General features: G+C 38.4%; 1 protein-coding gene across 1 annotated transcript in view; it reads right to left on the bottom strand.

Moving 5' to 3' along the window:
* ryr2a (ryanodine receptor 2a (cardiac)) overlaps positions 1–14,606 on the bottom strand; it is a 114,377-nt gene that overhangs the window by 21,927 nt on the left and 77,844 nt on the right. Inside the window, exons 82-93 of the mRNA XM_062443053.1 lie at positions 10,230–10,310; positions 9,250–9,338; positions 6,643–6,771; positions 6,191–6,295; positions 4,896–4,977; positions 4,252–4,410; positions 3,953–4,107; positions 2,494–2,709; positions 2,080–2,352; positions 1,482–1,688; positions 1,080–1,394; positions 704–774 (exon numbers count right to left, since the gene is read on the bottom strand). Of these exons, the coding sequence (XP_062299037.1) occupies positions 704–774; positions 1,080–1,394; positions 1,482–1,688; positions 2,080–2,352; positions 2,494–2,709; positions 3,953–4,107; positions 4,252–4,410; positions 4,896–4,977; positions 6,191–6,295; positions 6,643–6,771; positions 9,250–9,338; positions 10,230–10,310 (1,882 nt within the window). The remainder of the gene's footprint in view (positions 1–703; positions 775–1,079; positions 1,395–1,481; positions 1,689–2,079; positions 2,353–2,493; positions 2,710–3,952; positions 4,108–4,251; positions 4,411–4,895; positions 4,978–6,190; positions 6,296–6,642; positions 6,772–9,249; positions 9,339–10,229; positions 10,311–14,606) is intronic.

Raw genomic sequence — 14,606 nt, 5'->3', positions numbered from 1 at the left:
AATTAGGTTTTTTATTACCAATATGTTATAGTTCGCAATATATAAAACACCTCTTTTAAATTTCTGATCTAGAACCATCACTGGATGTTGAAACAAATCCTGTTAACAGTTATATAGTTTTCATTTTTCTTCATTATTTATCTTTTATTTATTGTTCCAACAGCTCAGGTTATCAAAATAATCATTAGTTGCAGCCCTAATTGGCACCATTTCTTTTACCAACAGTAAGACTGAATGATCCTGAAAATGTCAAATGGTGTAACCACAAAAGAATGATAAATATTAAATATTTTATCCACCTACAGTGTATTTACTTATTATACTTATTATACAAATAATTACTTCATTGAAAAAATGTAAATGTTTCCTGATTGACATGATTCCCCAGATTAAATGTAATATTTAGAACAATTGTATTCCATTACCTTTATTTAATATAAGGTTATGATGTAAGATTTTATGGTTACACCACTTAGACATTAATGCCATAATCCTCTAATATATTCTCTCAAAATGGATTAAAAGCAGAAATTTGATGCTAGATCCACAAAAAAAAGAATGTGTGCAAGTTATTCATACGTTTATTCTCACATTTAAGCCTTCTTTAAATTTAAACTAAACCACATGGACACAAAAAAACCTCACTGACCGTTCTATAGTTACAATACTTGTTATAGCAATAAATAAAAAAACATGTACATACTCAGGTTTTTTCTCTGGTTCACATTCAGTCTCTGGTGTTGCTTCCTTTTCCTCTGAAGAAGAACTCTTTGACTGAAAAAGAAATATATATACTTATATATATTTCATTCTTTATTTCATTGACACTATGTTGGGATAATTTATGTGGGGGAAATATTTTAATGAACAAAGTTTATATTTCCAAATGATACACCACAGTAGTGATGGTATACTGTTTCTTTAGAATTGTAATTTTTTACATAGATGGCTAGCTGGGCAAAACATTGAAGATCAATCCTGGTCCATGAATTAAAACAGACTGCACACAGAATACACAAACTGGAGAGAAAGAAACAAAACATAAATTGTGGTTTCAGTCAGTATTTTTTCTGTCTCACCTGACGCCTCCGCCTGAGCTCAGGTGGGGGTGCTGTAGGTGAGGTCGGGGAGGTTGAAGAGGGAACCGGGGAGTTGAGCAGTTCAGTTAGACTAGCGTTAGGGTTATGGGGGGTGATCTTGTACTGACCCCCCTCCCTTCTTAAGTCCAGACCAAAAATGTCTGACAGCAGCTCGGTCTCGCTGGTGTTGACTGCCAGGTCAGCCAGGTCCTCTTTTGGTGAACTGCGGTCAGAGGGTCTCTTCTCTTTGTCCTCCCCCTCCCCCCGGACCTCGTCCTGAGTGGGGTCCGGCATGTTGGCAAGCAGCTCAGACACCTGGGGATGGTAGCAGTTTAGACGTTAAGCACAAGCTCTTAGTTGAGTTAATAACCTGTGGACACACTGCTCTATGTGTAAAATAACCTTTATGGTTTTGGCTCCCTCAACCAGATTGCCTCCCATGAAGGTGTTGTAGAAGATTCGGCAAAATCCTCGCGCCACACTGAACGCCACGTGGAGCAGGCTGAGCAACACTGACCAATAGAAAGACACCAGGGTGGTCACCATGTCCTTCACTGTCATGTTCTTGATCTTCTTCACCTGCTTCTTTAAGCTCTTCATGGATAACACCTGAAAACAGAGAAAGAGAAGTGGATGTAGATTGTGTGTTCAGTGGTACATTTCTGCTGGCTGATAAGTGTAATAATGTTCAATGTCCAACAATAAAATGACCTGATCAAACATCAGGTCATTGATCGCACAAAGTGGGGGTGCAGAGTTTAATAGATGCGGGCAGGGGGTTAGGAAAGGTTTAATGACAGACACTATTGTAGGATCTGGTGTTTTTGGAGCTTGACCCATACTTGAGACTATAACACAGGATGTCTCTGCCTCTGCTGTATTGATTTCAACTGTTCTTTTTTTCCCAAATGACAAAAGACAGAGCACTCTGCTGCAAATGCTGCTGCTGCTGTATGTTCTGTTTATTTTCTCTCTGTAGTCACAGTGTAAGTGCCCTCACCTTGATGAGCAGCATGACGTTGTATTGCAGAGCTAACAGTGCCATGCGGACAGTGGTAACAGAGAAGAAGCCCATGTCAGGGTTTTCTTCATCTGGCTTTTCCCGTTCACTCTCTTCTTTCATCGCTAAACGCTCGCCGGCGTCAGACATCTGAGCCGCCAGCTGCATCTCAAAGATGGTGTCCTCACAGAAATTCACAAACAGTTCCATCTTCTCTTTCTCCCCTCCTTCATTCACCACATCGAAGATGAACTGACGCTTGGATTCTTTGACCTGGGTACAACACATAAGATCGCATCTTGAGTTTGCACAACAGGGAGCTGGGAGGAAATTGATGGATTTGTTGTCACTATTGAACACTGTAATCTAATCAGGCAGCATCTCAAATCAGTTCATTTGTTGTGCCGTCTTTACCTGAGGTTTCTCCCACTGAGTTCGACTGGACTCGCTGATCTCAAAGTAGACCCTCTCAATGCGCTTGGCACTGCCCATGATCTCGATCCTGCCAAGGTATGGCTGGAAGTAGTTGAGGACGCTGTCTGCCAGCTCCAGAAAGGTCTGCAGCCGGGTGTCATGAGGCATGTGCTCCGACAGGTTGGTCAGCAAAACCGCCACATTGAAGCCGATATCCTTTGGAATTACAGTTCAGTTTAAAGTGTTTATACCTTTTGAATATAACAATTTCCTCTTTCAGCTGGTTTCTCCTTTCCCACTTAACACATTTTCCACAATCTGTGATAATCACACCAGAATGATTCTACAAAAAGCTGCATCTAAAACACATAGCATAAAACTATTCAGTCTACTTTACATGCAGACAAATTCTAACTGAGTATGCAGTGGTAGTTAGGGAGAGGAATGCAGAAAGTGGGTAACAAATTTGGGTTAAGGACGGACTTTCTAAATTTCACTGTGAGTAATTAAATGGTACATATAAAATAATTACAGAGTACAGACTGAGGATCAACATGGTGAGAATATTGATATTCTAAGAAACTTGTGAAGTACTTATTTTTTAAAATTAAGATACACTTAAAACATATCTGTGGTGCAGTATAAAAACGTAGTATTAGAAAAACTACACAGTAGAATGTTTTAATTCCTCATTCTTAATACTTGCTTATTGGATAACAATGGCTATTCTATGGAACACTGTGAAAGAGATTTATAGTTTTGAAATACATGGTGACTTACTGAAAACACTGTGGTAGGCTAAAATTATAGGCAGTAAGCTTACAGGTTAATCTGACTGAAATATAGCCAAACTAAAAATCAGGTGTGTCTTATCTAACAGTAACTGAAAGAAGAAGAATACCAGCTTATCTTATGTGTCCTTTCTCAACAGCAACATCATTAGATGAAGCCAGACTATGTGTTTAACTTTCACTTAATTTAAACTTATTTACCCAATAATACCCAATGTGCAGCTTTATTCATTGTCTTACATCATGAACACACCCAATATGGGGGAAACTGATAATGGTAATGGAAATGGACACTCGTAGTTAGAAAATGTAACTAATTCTACAAAACTAACAATAAAATAAGGTTAATAAATGACTGGTTAAGCTGGCAGTCCAGAACCCAAAGAACACAAGAGGCCCCACATGTTTCAGTGTGTCACATTATTGAGAAATAGAGAAATTCAAGAAATTGTATTAAATGACCGATTCCATTCTGACGCATTACAAATGAAAGAATGGAAGGGCAAAGGAAGAAATAAGAAGAAGAAATAAAAATACTGACCTTAAATCCAAGTATGGTCGTCTTACTGACCCTCACATTAGATCATGTTAAAAGATTTGATGTGGGGTTTACTTTTCTTTTTTTTCTTTTTTTTTTTTAACACATCTGTGAATATCAAGTCATTTACCTTGGCTGGCTCATGAAAGCGCTCTACAAATTCTTCATAGTCCAGGAGTTCATTCTCATCAGTCTCAGCACAGGAGAGCAGGAACTCTGTCTCAGATTGGGTGTAGTGTTTATGACTCTCCATGGCCTTATGGAAGTCCCTCTTGGAGATGACACCTATACGTTCATTTTGTAAACCAGTAAGTCCACAGCTTTCACATGTTTTCTCATTAAATCTCTACATTTAAATGATTGATCATGGAAAGGTCTGATGCCTTCCCAATGACAACTATGATAAAAGAAAACATTTTAGAACCTTGCCTTTTCCATCAGGGTCATACTCCTTGAAGGTATCTGATGAGGTGAGGTCTTTTAGTTTGAGGAACATGTCAAAGAACTTGAGGATCATCTCCACATTGTTGGAGGACTCCACCAGCATGTCCACCATCTGCTTCCCAATGGTCCCATTCACCACATTACCTGCCAAAACAAGAAGGCATTCACATAAACCCAACACAACATGGAACTTCTTTCACCTTGTGTTTTTGCTCATTTAGTCTGATTATGTAGTGATCATGAAATAATGATTTAATCTGTAGTATAATGACTTGGTAATAACTGCTGGTTAACATTGCATTTAAGAGGCACAGTCAAAATATATTGTCTGAGAACAAAAACAGAAAAATATGGAATTCAGCTGCATTAAAACAGTATATGTGATGACAGAAAGCAGGAGGTAACAGGTTATAAATGCAATCTTCTCCAAACCAAAAGGGTGAACCTGAAACTACTGGTACTATCTGGTATATGGTAGTTATTAGTTGTATGGTACTAGAATACATTTACAAGATTTACTCAACCTGGGTCATTAGTGTCATTTATATTTATAACATAAAATATATTTATATACATATAAACAGTGAGCCTCATGCTAGTTACAAGTAAACTCATGGATGTAAACTTACCCTCCAGCATAGAGAGCAGCATAACCACCATGTCTTTCTGCAGATCCATCAGTTCCTTCAGTAACTCAATCTGACTCGAGTCCTGGGGTGAAATAATACAAAACAAATACAAATATGTTTAAATCATTTTCAAACGGTGTTCAAAACAGGATGAAACCCTGGCTTTTGATTTTAAGGTGGTATTTTTAAATACATTCATCCCAAATTTAGGGACTTCGACCATGGTTAACATAGACATCTGACATTATAACAATACATACATTTAAAAAAATAAAAATCACAAAAAGCATAATTTCCCCTTTAAGATGAGCTAGTTAAAATGGTAACAATGCATCAATGCTGCATCCAATGGGAGATTTTTAAAGCATCAGTGACTTTGTTTTGCATTCTTTAAAGATATGACAGGAAATTAAATGAGGTAGAGGTGAGGACATGCAACAAAGGTTCCTGGCCAGACTCAAACCAGAGACAATTACATGATCAACATCTTAGGGCCTGATTTACTGAAATCCCAAATAGTGGGTACTAAATTGCGTGCACGGTGCAATAGATTGTGCGTTTCGTTCGCGTGTGTTTTGCAGGTGATCTATTAAGAATAACTGTGTAAATTAAAACAGGTGCAACAGGTGCAGACAGCAGTATTAAAATGAGGGTTTTGTGTCTTAATGGAGAGTTTGGACGAGCAGAAAGCTGCAAGAACAAAATGAAATGTGATCAGGTTCTAGTGGAAGAGGTTAACTAATATATTGAGTTATAACAAAAACTAATATTACCAGAGAAACCCACATATGGAGAGTATTTGTGACAAAGTCAATGCTGTTAGTAAAACCACAAATATTCCACTCCAAAAATATTAACACAGGTGGAAAAACTCCGTCCTGTGTGTATTCTGTCATTGTGCCTCCGTCTCCTCGTCTCCATGGTAACAGCCGGTTAATACCTGTCCTTCAAAGGTATTATTTATAGATGCAGTTAGCGTCAGAAATAATACCTTCATGTTTGGTAAATCACAATGTGTGTGTTAAATAACATATTTACATTTTCTCCTCCCTGTATTTTACACACTGGGGTTAAAACGTCTCATATTACATTTTCATTATGACAAACATACTAAATGGACAGCGCGTACTATCTTGCACAGTTGAAAGACGCAAACCTCAGTGCGCTGCGTTAGTAGATCAGCTTGCACATTTTTTGCGGGTGATGTCAAGTTTGCACACGTTTCTACACACACAAACCTTTAGTAAATCAGACCCTTAGTCCACTGAAGCCCCACTCTTTGTGATTTTACTCACCTGAGACAATTTCATTTGCATATGAGCGAAGACATGTAGAAAACCAACCACAGCGTCCCACAGACGACTATGAGCCAAACTCTGCTGGTTGCCAGTACATGGTCCCTATAATATCATCAGTAACAAGAAATCACATCAACACCAACAATCTGATATCAGTTTTATTCTACAGGAGTTGTCTAGATTTAAATGTGTTGGTACTTTTCATAGATATAGGCTTTAAGAATTGTAAAATATCAGTGTAATATTTCCAACTGTCCATTTCCCCACATAGTAGAAATATACCTTTAATTCAAACTCTGTCTTAAAATGTATATTATCAGAAATGGGGACTGCTATTAACATCTTCCATTAAAATCATTTAAGCCCTTTCATCAACTTTTGAGAACATCTTAAGAACAGCAGCTGCTAATGGTGACTTTAACAGTGATAACAGCAGTGGCTTGTCGTACCTGAATGTACTCTGTGAGTGTGTTGAAAACCTGCTTGGCCACGTTTATTGCTTTGGAGAAATTCCTCTGGCCCTGCTCGTCAATGACATCTTTCCCAGAATAATACCAGTAGAAATCACTGATAGACTCCTGGAGAAGAGTGGAGAGGGTGGACAGGAGGAGTGAAAGTAGGAAGCATGGGAGAGAAAGTTAGAGAAGGAGATGAAAAGAATGATACAGACTAATTAAAAGAAAAAGGAAGTGAAGTTACTGGTTTTATTGCTATTATAATAAAAGAAAATCATAGTATAAAAAAAAGAATCAAAACAATTCAGGACTTGGAGATTGTGTTTTAATAGTTTTGACCATTTTTGGACAATAACTTATGAGGTCACATTAGCTTTAGTCCAAGGGACAGCCTATTAGCAGCTTGCTAATAGGCTGGTAGCAAGCTGATAGTCTGTTAGCAAGCTGATAGTCTGTTAGCAAGCTGATAGTCTTGCCCTAACCTTAATTAGCTTGCTAATAGTCTTGTGTATATTTGTCAAAGTTTGCAAAAACACGCATAGCCTGAGGATTCACCACACCAAAATGATGATGCTTAAGGGGGTTGGAGGGTGGTTGTGGGTTTAGGAAGAAGAGCAGGTCAACTAATGGCAGGGTTGATGGTTTGATCCTCAAGTCCTCCTATCCATAAGTGAAGTGTCCTCGGGCAAGACATTGAACCCAAAATAGCTCCTTGCCGTTTACGCCAGACGGACAAGAGGCACATTGTAAAGTGTTTGGATAAAACCTTTGTACAAATGCAGTCCATTGTATTCCAACCATTAAATTGGTGAGACACAGGAAGAGCCAGATTTGGAGTCACCCCACAGTGCCCAAGGACATGGAATGGATCCCAGAGGCCTGAGGTTTACCATGGAGGAGCAGCATGGTAAATGGACTGTACTTATACAGTATAGCGCTTTTCTAGTCATTATGACCACTCAAAGCACTTTTACACTACATCTCATTCACCCATTCATACACTGATGGCAGGGTGCCAACCTGCTCATCAGAGGGAAACTAGCCATTCATACACCGTCCGTTGGCACAGCAACGGGAGCAATTTGGGGTTAAGTGTCTTGCCCAAGGACACATCGATATATGGACTGGAGGAGCCGGGAATCGAACCGCCAATCTGATTGGTGGACGACCGCTCTACCTCCTGAGCCACAGCCGCCACCAGCAGGTGACATAAACGGGAAACAGTAGGCAATACAAGGGAGAAAAGTATGTAGATGAGGCCACTTCAGCAGATGACATTTTGTGACAATAGGAAAAATGGACCGGAAACCAGCAGTCATATCAGTGTGTGAAATTCTATCAGTAGCCAGTAGTATCGATGGCATCTCCAACACTTCCACTACAATCTATCACAGCTTTGGATACAGGTGAGAGAAAACCTGTCTCATACCCAAGCTAAAGGAATCCAGGGACCATCTGATAAGAAGTGCAAAGGTGGATATCTGCACAAGGAGACACATATCTCCAACTGACCACTGCCCCCTCAGTGGGAAATGTTTTGGGTAGGTGTTAAGACATCAGTGAACGGTTGCACTAGCTGATGACCCTGCAGGTAGACTAACAGGTCTGTGCTTCTCTCACGGAGCCTGAGGACAACCTCCTAGCTTTTGGGTGTAAACAATTACAGAGTTCAAAAAACAAAACAACCTGAACTGCAGAACCAATCCAAAGATTTCGGCTTTCATACTGGTGTGGAATGGTGGGAGAGTACAATACGGTAAGGTGTGTCTTTGACAATATGTCAAAGACACACTAGGTTTGTTAGTGGTAAATGGTAAATGGTAAATGCACTGTACTTACAGTATATAGCGCCTTTCTAGTCTTTTCGACCACTCAAAGCGCTTTACACTACAACTCATTAACCGCATTCACACACATTCATACACTGATGGCAGCTACCACGCATCCAACCTGCACATCAGGAGGAAGCTAACCATTCACTCGCATTTATACACCGTTGGCACAGCAACGGGAGCAATTAGGGGTTAAGTGTCTTGCCCAAGGACACATCGACATGTGGACTGGAGGAGCCGGGAATCGAACTGCCAATCTTCCAATTGGAGGACGACCGCTCTACCTCCTGAGCCACAGCCGCCCCCTGTGGCCATTCTTGCTGCCATTTGAGCAATTAATATGCATTTTAAAAATCCCCAGACTGAGGTAGACGGAGATCTCAGATTGCCTGATATCACAAGTCAATCCTGCAGCAGACCCAATGTGCACTGGCGTAGGTGTGGCAGGCAAAGATGTAAAACAGAAGGAACATCAGCTCTGCAATGGTATCATAACTTCAAAATGTCTAAAACTATTAATTTGAAGAAGAAAAATTCTTGAAAGAAAAAATATTAGTTTCCTTTATTAGATTAGACTTTAGCTGTTCATAAATCATGTTGTTCAGAAGCTATTAGTAGAATCTTAAATTTCACTCTAAGAAGAAATAGAATGTTTTTTAGTCAGGTATGTAGGAAGATTTTTATGATTCAAAGATGACTTTAACTAATTTCATTAGTTTCATGAAAATATATTGTTTACGAACAGCAGAAGTGACGAGAGGGAGCTAACCTGGACTCTTAGAAGGTAGTCAACAGTTGAGATAATGATGTTGACGGTTGTATTGTTCCCAGTTTGTGTCCTCAAGTAGTTCTGGAAGTCTGAAACAAGATATCGCAAACTATTGCAGTTTTCCACTTGTAAAATGTGTTCAAATGAAATATACAGTAATGGTGACCTTTAAATAAAATACTCTACGACATGTTATGTTAAGCCTCAGACCTCAGATAGAAATCCACATAGAAGAAAGATCAGTGTTGATAGTTTTAAATCCTTTTAGTAACTCTGCATTGATCAATTCGTCATTTAACCCTTACATACTGTTCATATTCTGACTATATTTAGTCTCTATACCAATTCACATTCATAAATTCCCATAAATTCTAATTAATAGATGTTGTTAATTCTTGTTTTATTAATCTTATGGAAAAAAGACATTCACAATCACTATTTGATGATCCAGGAGAACATTTTATAGAATATGATGACTATAACATTTGAATGCTGATTTTTAAATTTGTTTAATAAAGATGTCAATGTTGTGCATTTGCATATATAAAAATGTGTATCAGCTGCACAAATATTGATTAAAAAAAGATACATTTTATTTCCATTTTTGTATACAGTGGGTCACATTAGGATGTTTTACAGTGTTTTTACAGCTCTCAGATGTAAAAAAAAAAAAAAAAAATGGGTCAAATTTGACCAGGCACAGTATGTTAGGGTTAAGAAATGTAAAAAATAAGTGTCTGTGATATTGACGTGTTCGCTAAAGAAATAAAAATTTTAAAAAAAATGTCCACATAGAAATCACAGTCTTAATTGTGAAACAGGGAACGTTGTATAGCAGAGGAAGTGAAAGTAAAACAATGAGGTCAGATCAACAATTGTAATAACTGGAATGTGGCTTGAGAGAGGGAAGTCGGAACAATGTTCCCACATTACCTTATTATTATTATCTCTCACATCATTACTATAACTTGCCCACACACCTGAGTTGTGTCCTTCACAGAGCAGCTGGAGGAAGCGGAAAAGGTCACAGGTGAACTCATCATCCTGCATGACCTTCTCACCTGGCCGGAGAGAAGAAACACACACATCCACACACACACACACACACACATACATGCACACACAGACACACACACATACACACAGACAGACACATGCAGACACACATATGCACAAGCACATACATAGGTATGCACAAACATACACACGAGAACACGGGCATGTGCAAACACACACATTCATATAAACAGACACACATACACATAAAGAAAGTCAGAGAACAATGAGGACAAAAAGCAGACAACAAAGAGGAAAGGGATAGACAGACAAAAAGATGGAGAGTGAAGAAGTATTAAAAAGAGATGGTGCTAACGTGAGGAAATCCCCAGTGTTGTCTTTTAGTCACAGAAAGGTGTATGGTCATAATACAACCTTCATCAAAACACTCAGATAAAAAAAACACACACACACACACACTGTTGGATGAGCAGTGGGCAGCCACAGCACTTAGTGGTGGACTGAAGTGGACTGGTCTTTAAAGTGCAGCATTTTATAGTCAGGACTGGGTTAAGTCTTTTTTTCATGTTATCTTACAGCTGTTGTTTATAGTTTGAGAGAACATATGTCAGTCGATGCTGTCAAATTTCAAACACATTGGGGAAGTTGAGGACATCTTTCTCTGACTGTGCTAAAATGCTGCTTTGAACCATGGAATGCAAAAGGAAAAGAGGGTCAGAGAAAAAGGAAAAATGAGATACCACACAATAACTTAATACAATAATATCAACATAAACAGTACATCAATACAACATGACAACAAACTGGACTGGGCTGAGGGAGAGAAATCTGTAGGTCAAAAACAAGACTGAAAGTGCAGTTTTCTTTTTTTTTTCTCCGCTAAATGTGAAACTATAGATCAGTCCCACCATGATGTCACAGTTCATTTTATTTTTCATGACCCAAAATGACTATTTGCATCAACTTTACTCCCAGACTGTTGTTGAGATCCACTTGTGTAATGGAAGAAAAAGTGTAATGAAATTGGATTTTATTGTATAATAAATTGTAGTAGAGATAAAAACGTCTAGTATTATCTGTTTGTGAGTCATGGTGGCAACAGGCTAAGAAGGGGAGCCCAAACATCCTCCTGTCAAGTAACAGCTTCATTCTACTTCTCTTTACTTCTCTGATCTCTAAGCAAATTGCAAATCTAATCCCTCTGGTGTGATCTAGTTCTTTTCTGGGGTTTCAGGGATCTGTTTTAGTGCCCTCCACCTCCAAGTGGAAGGTGTCCATATGGCGTCCTAATCAGAGTCCAATACCACTACTAAATGTGAGGTTTGACAACACTGCACTGAGTCTGTTTTCCAGCACCTTGGTATTGGCTTTGCCGGGGATACAGCAAGATACCAGGATATCCACCTCCACACGATAATGAAGCGGTATGTCAACCAAGACAGCCTATCGAGAGCCTTCAGCATCTCAGGGTGAATTCTGTGTTGCCAAACCCCTGCAAGTTAGCTCAGTGACTTCACTTACTCCACCTCCTCCAACCTTGTCTACTCTATATAGGTTGCTGGTCATTGGTCAGGTTGAGTCAGTGACCCCCGAACATGCCCTGTTTCCCCTTCCTCAGTTATCTGATGCCAGAACCTCTTTGGAGGTCAACCCATGGTCCTCCACATCAGTTTTTGCTTTCATGGCCTCAAAAGCCACAGTCCTTCTGGTAAATGTAAGTGGTTAGTGAGGATTCCTGTAGTTGTCGGTAGCTTTAGGTTGAGAATCTGATTTTTATATGTAAAGTGGAGGATTTATGAAACCATTTTAAGTGGTTGAATTTGAATTAATTCATGTGATGCAGGGTCTTATACGTACATTCCTGGGTGGACTGATAGATGGAGGAGGTAAGACTTCTTGAAATTAGACTTTAACAACCCCAAACTTGACAGTTACTGATACTATAGCAAGGAAGAGCTCTTTTTTTAATTTTTATATAATGATTCATTTAATGCCATCTTTCTAACTGAAACAGATATCTAATGTTTTGGAATGGCACACAATTTGTTTCTAAAGCACTTTCAGTCTTATTCTCAACACAATGATAAACCAGATGAGGGGAATATATATTTTTCACAACTGAAATAAAATGATGGGACCATATTAATTTGAAATCCTTAATATCTCAATAAGTGCATCTCTGTTAATGGGCTGTAGGATGTGGTCTGAGAGCACACAGAACGTCCTCTGGTCTACTAAAGTTTTCAATGCTTTATATAGTTAAACTAAAACTACAAATAAATCACCAATAAAAAATACAATACTGAATTGAAAAATAAGTCAAAACATAAAATCATAAAAGAAAGGAACGGGTTAGTCAAATGAAGAGTTTTTTCACATAAGTAAAACAATCATGAAGGACAAATACACTGACTACAGAACACAGCTCAGCCAGTAAACAGAGAGAAGAAGATAGGAGGAAGGCAGAGGAAGAAGGAAGGAGACCAAGGATCTGAGTTCACCCTCCTCCACTCGCAGAGCAGAACGGCCAAAAAACAGCCACTTTAAACTCCAAAATGCAACACAAGGAGAGGTGGACCAAACAGGGCAGATGAGACAGAGATGAGTAACAAGGCGGGCTGCAAATATTTCTATTTTTGATCCTTTTTTTTGTGATGAATTTATACATTAAATACCTCCAACTTTAAACCTCTACTTTTATCTTTGAATCAATTAAAATGTCACTTTTGTTTGTACTAATACAGTATGTCCTAATCTTATTGTCTTTGTCTTAATACATGATCAGTCATACTGTGACATTTCAATCAACCAATAACATTTTTCATGCATACCTCAACCTCCAGCATGCTGATACTTTGTGGAACTGTGAATAAAATGTGTTATCTTTAGGCAGTTTAAACCTAATAAAACTTATTAACTTGAATTAGCTGCTAGTTTTTGCTTTGTAACTAGCCAACATTTAAGGTCAATTAACCCTGTAACGCAACGTGAATCATATTTGATACATGAGTTTTAGAGAGCTCTACATCATAAGTGTGATCTTTTTTCCCCTGAAAAACCTGATCTATATGATCAGATACATGTAGTGCACACATAAACCACCAGGGGGCAGAACACATGCACCAGGGGACCTTTAATTTGATGCATCCGAGATGGACGTCAATCAGCGAGCCACAATTTTGAGGCATTGATATTTTTTTGCCAATTTTAAAAATGTTAAGGTGAGAAAAACATTCAAATAGTTACTGATACTTCAAAAGGAATAGTTACTGGATTGATGCAATGTTGAATGACTAAAAATGTTGTATCTTATTTTACAGCAGGTATAGAAGGTCACTATCAGTAAACCTGTCAACTGTCATTTTATTGCATTTTATGTTGTGGCTGATATGAGCTCTATGCAGGAGCTTTAAGGGCTTAAAAATGTGTATTCAATAGGTTTGTATTTGCTTAAAAAACATACTATGAAAAATAAATTGCAAAAATTCAAGATATATCAAATATGATACAAAACTCATTTATGCAAAGTGTTATTTATTTATTAACTTTTAAAATAATTTCTCATTGGTTATTTTATTAACTGTTGGCTCTGTTTTGTATTGCTAAAGTTGTAATATTTTAGTTATGGATTTGGTCCATATATCACTGACTTAAATAAAACACATTTTTTGAGTGTTGAAAAAGTGAATGTATGTATGTTAATATACATATAGTATATACAATATTGATTAAATTGGCCTGTCTGCTGTTTGGTGCTGGGCAGGTAATGCAGTGGGTTTATCAGAGGTGAAAACAGCTGTTTACTGCTGCTGGAAACAAGGCTGATGAGAGTCATGAGACTGACGTAAAACAGTAAAACAGTAAAGCTGTGGGCCGTAAAACTGAGTGGATAGGAAATAATTCTCGGTGGGTTTCACATTCCATTTGATGAATATTAATTAGTGCAGCTTTGCATCCATTGTTATTTCTTTTTGATGTTTATTGCAGCCCTAACAGAGTGAATCATAGAGGCTGAGAACACAGAGGGGATTGTACACTTCACAACAGATAACAACCAACACAATAACCATCTCAATTACTGAGACACAACAACCAGCTGACTTTAGGTTGACTACATGACATAGAGGGTGGGGGGGGGGGGGGGGGGGGGTCAAGGATGAGGGTGAGGTGGGGGGGGACGGTAAATACTCATATTAGTAATATTTAGAATGTGCCAGATACTGTACAAATCCTGAGAAGGAGGCATACATTGTTTTTAGATGGCAGACTGTGGCATTATAGCTACACTCATACTACTTCTGCCTGGATGTGTGTGATTTTAATATGTCACTGTTAACATC

The sequence above is a fragment of the Scomber scombrus genome, chromosome 21 (assembly GCF_963691925.1).
Source record: "Scomber scombrus chromosome 21, fScoSco1.1, whole genome shotgun sequence".
NCBI classification, from domain to species: Eukaryota; Metazoa; Chordata; class Actinopteri; order Scombriformes; family Scombridae; genus Scomber; species Scomber scombrus.
This window is presented reverse-complemented; position numbering and strand designations above follow the sequence as displayed.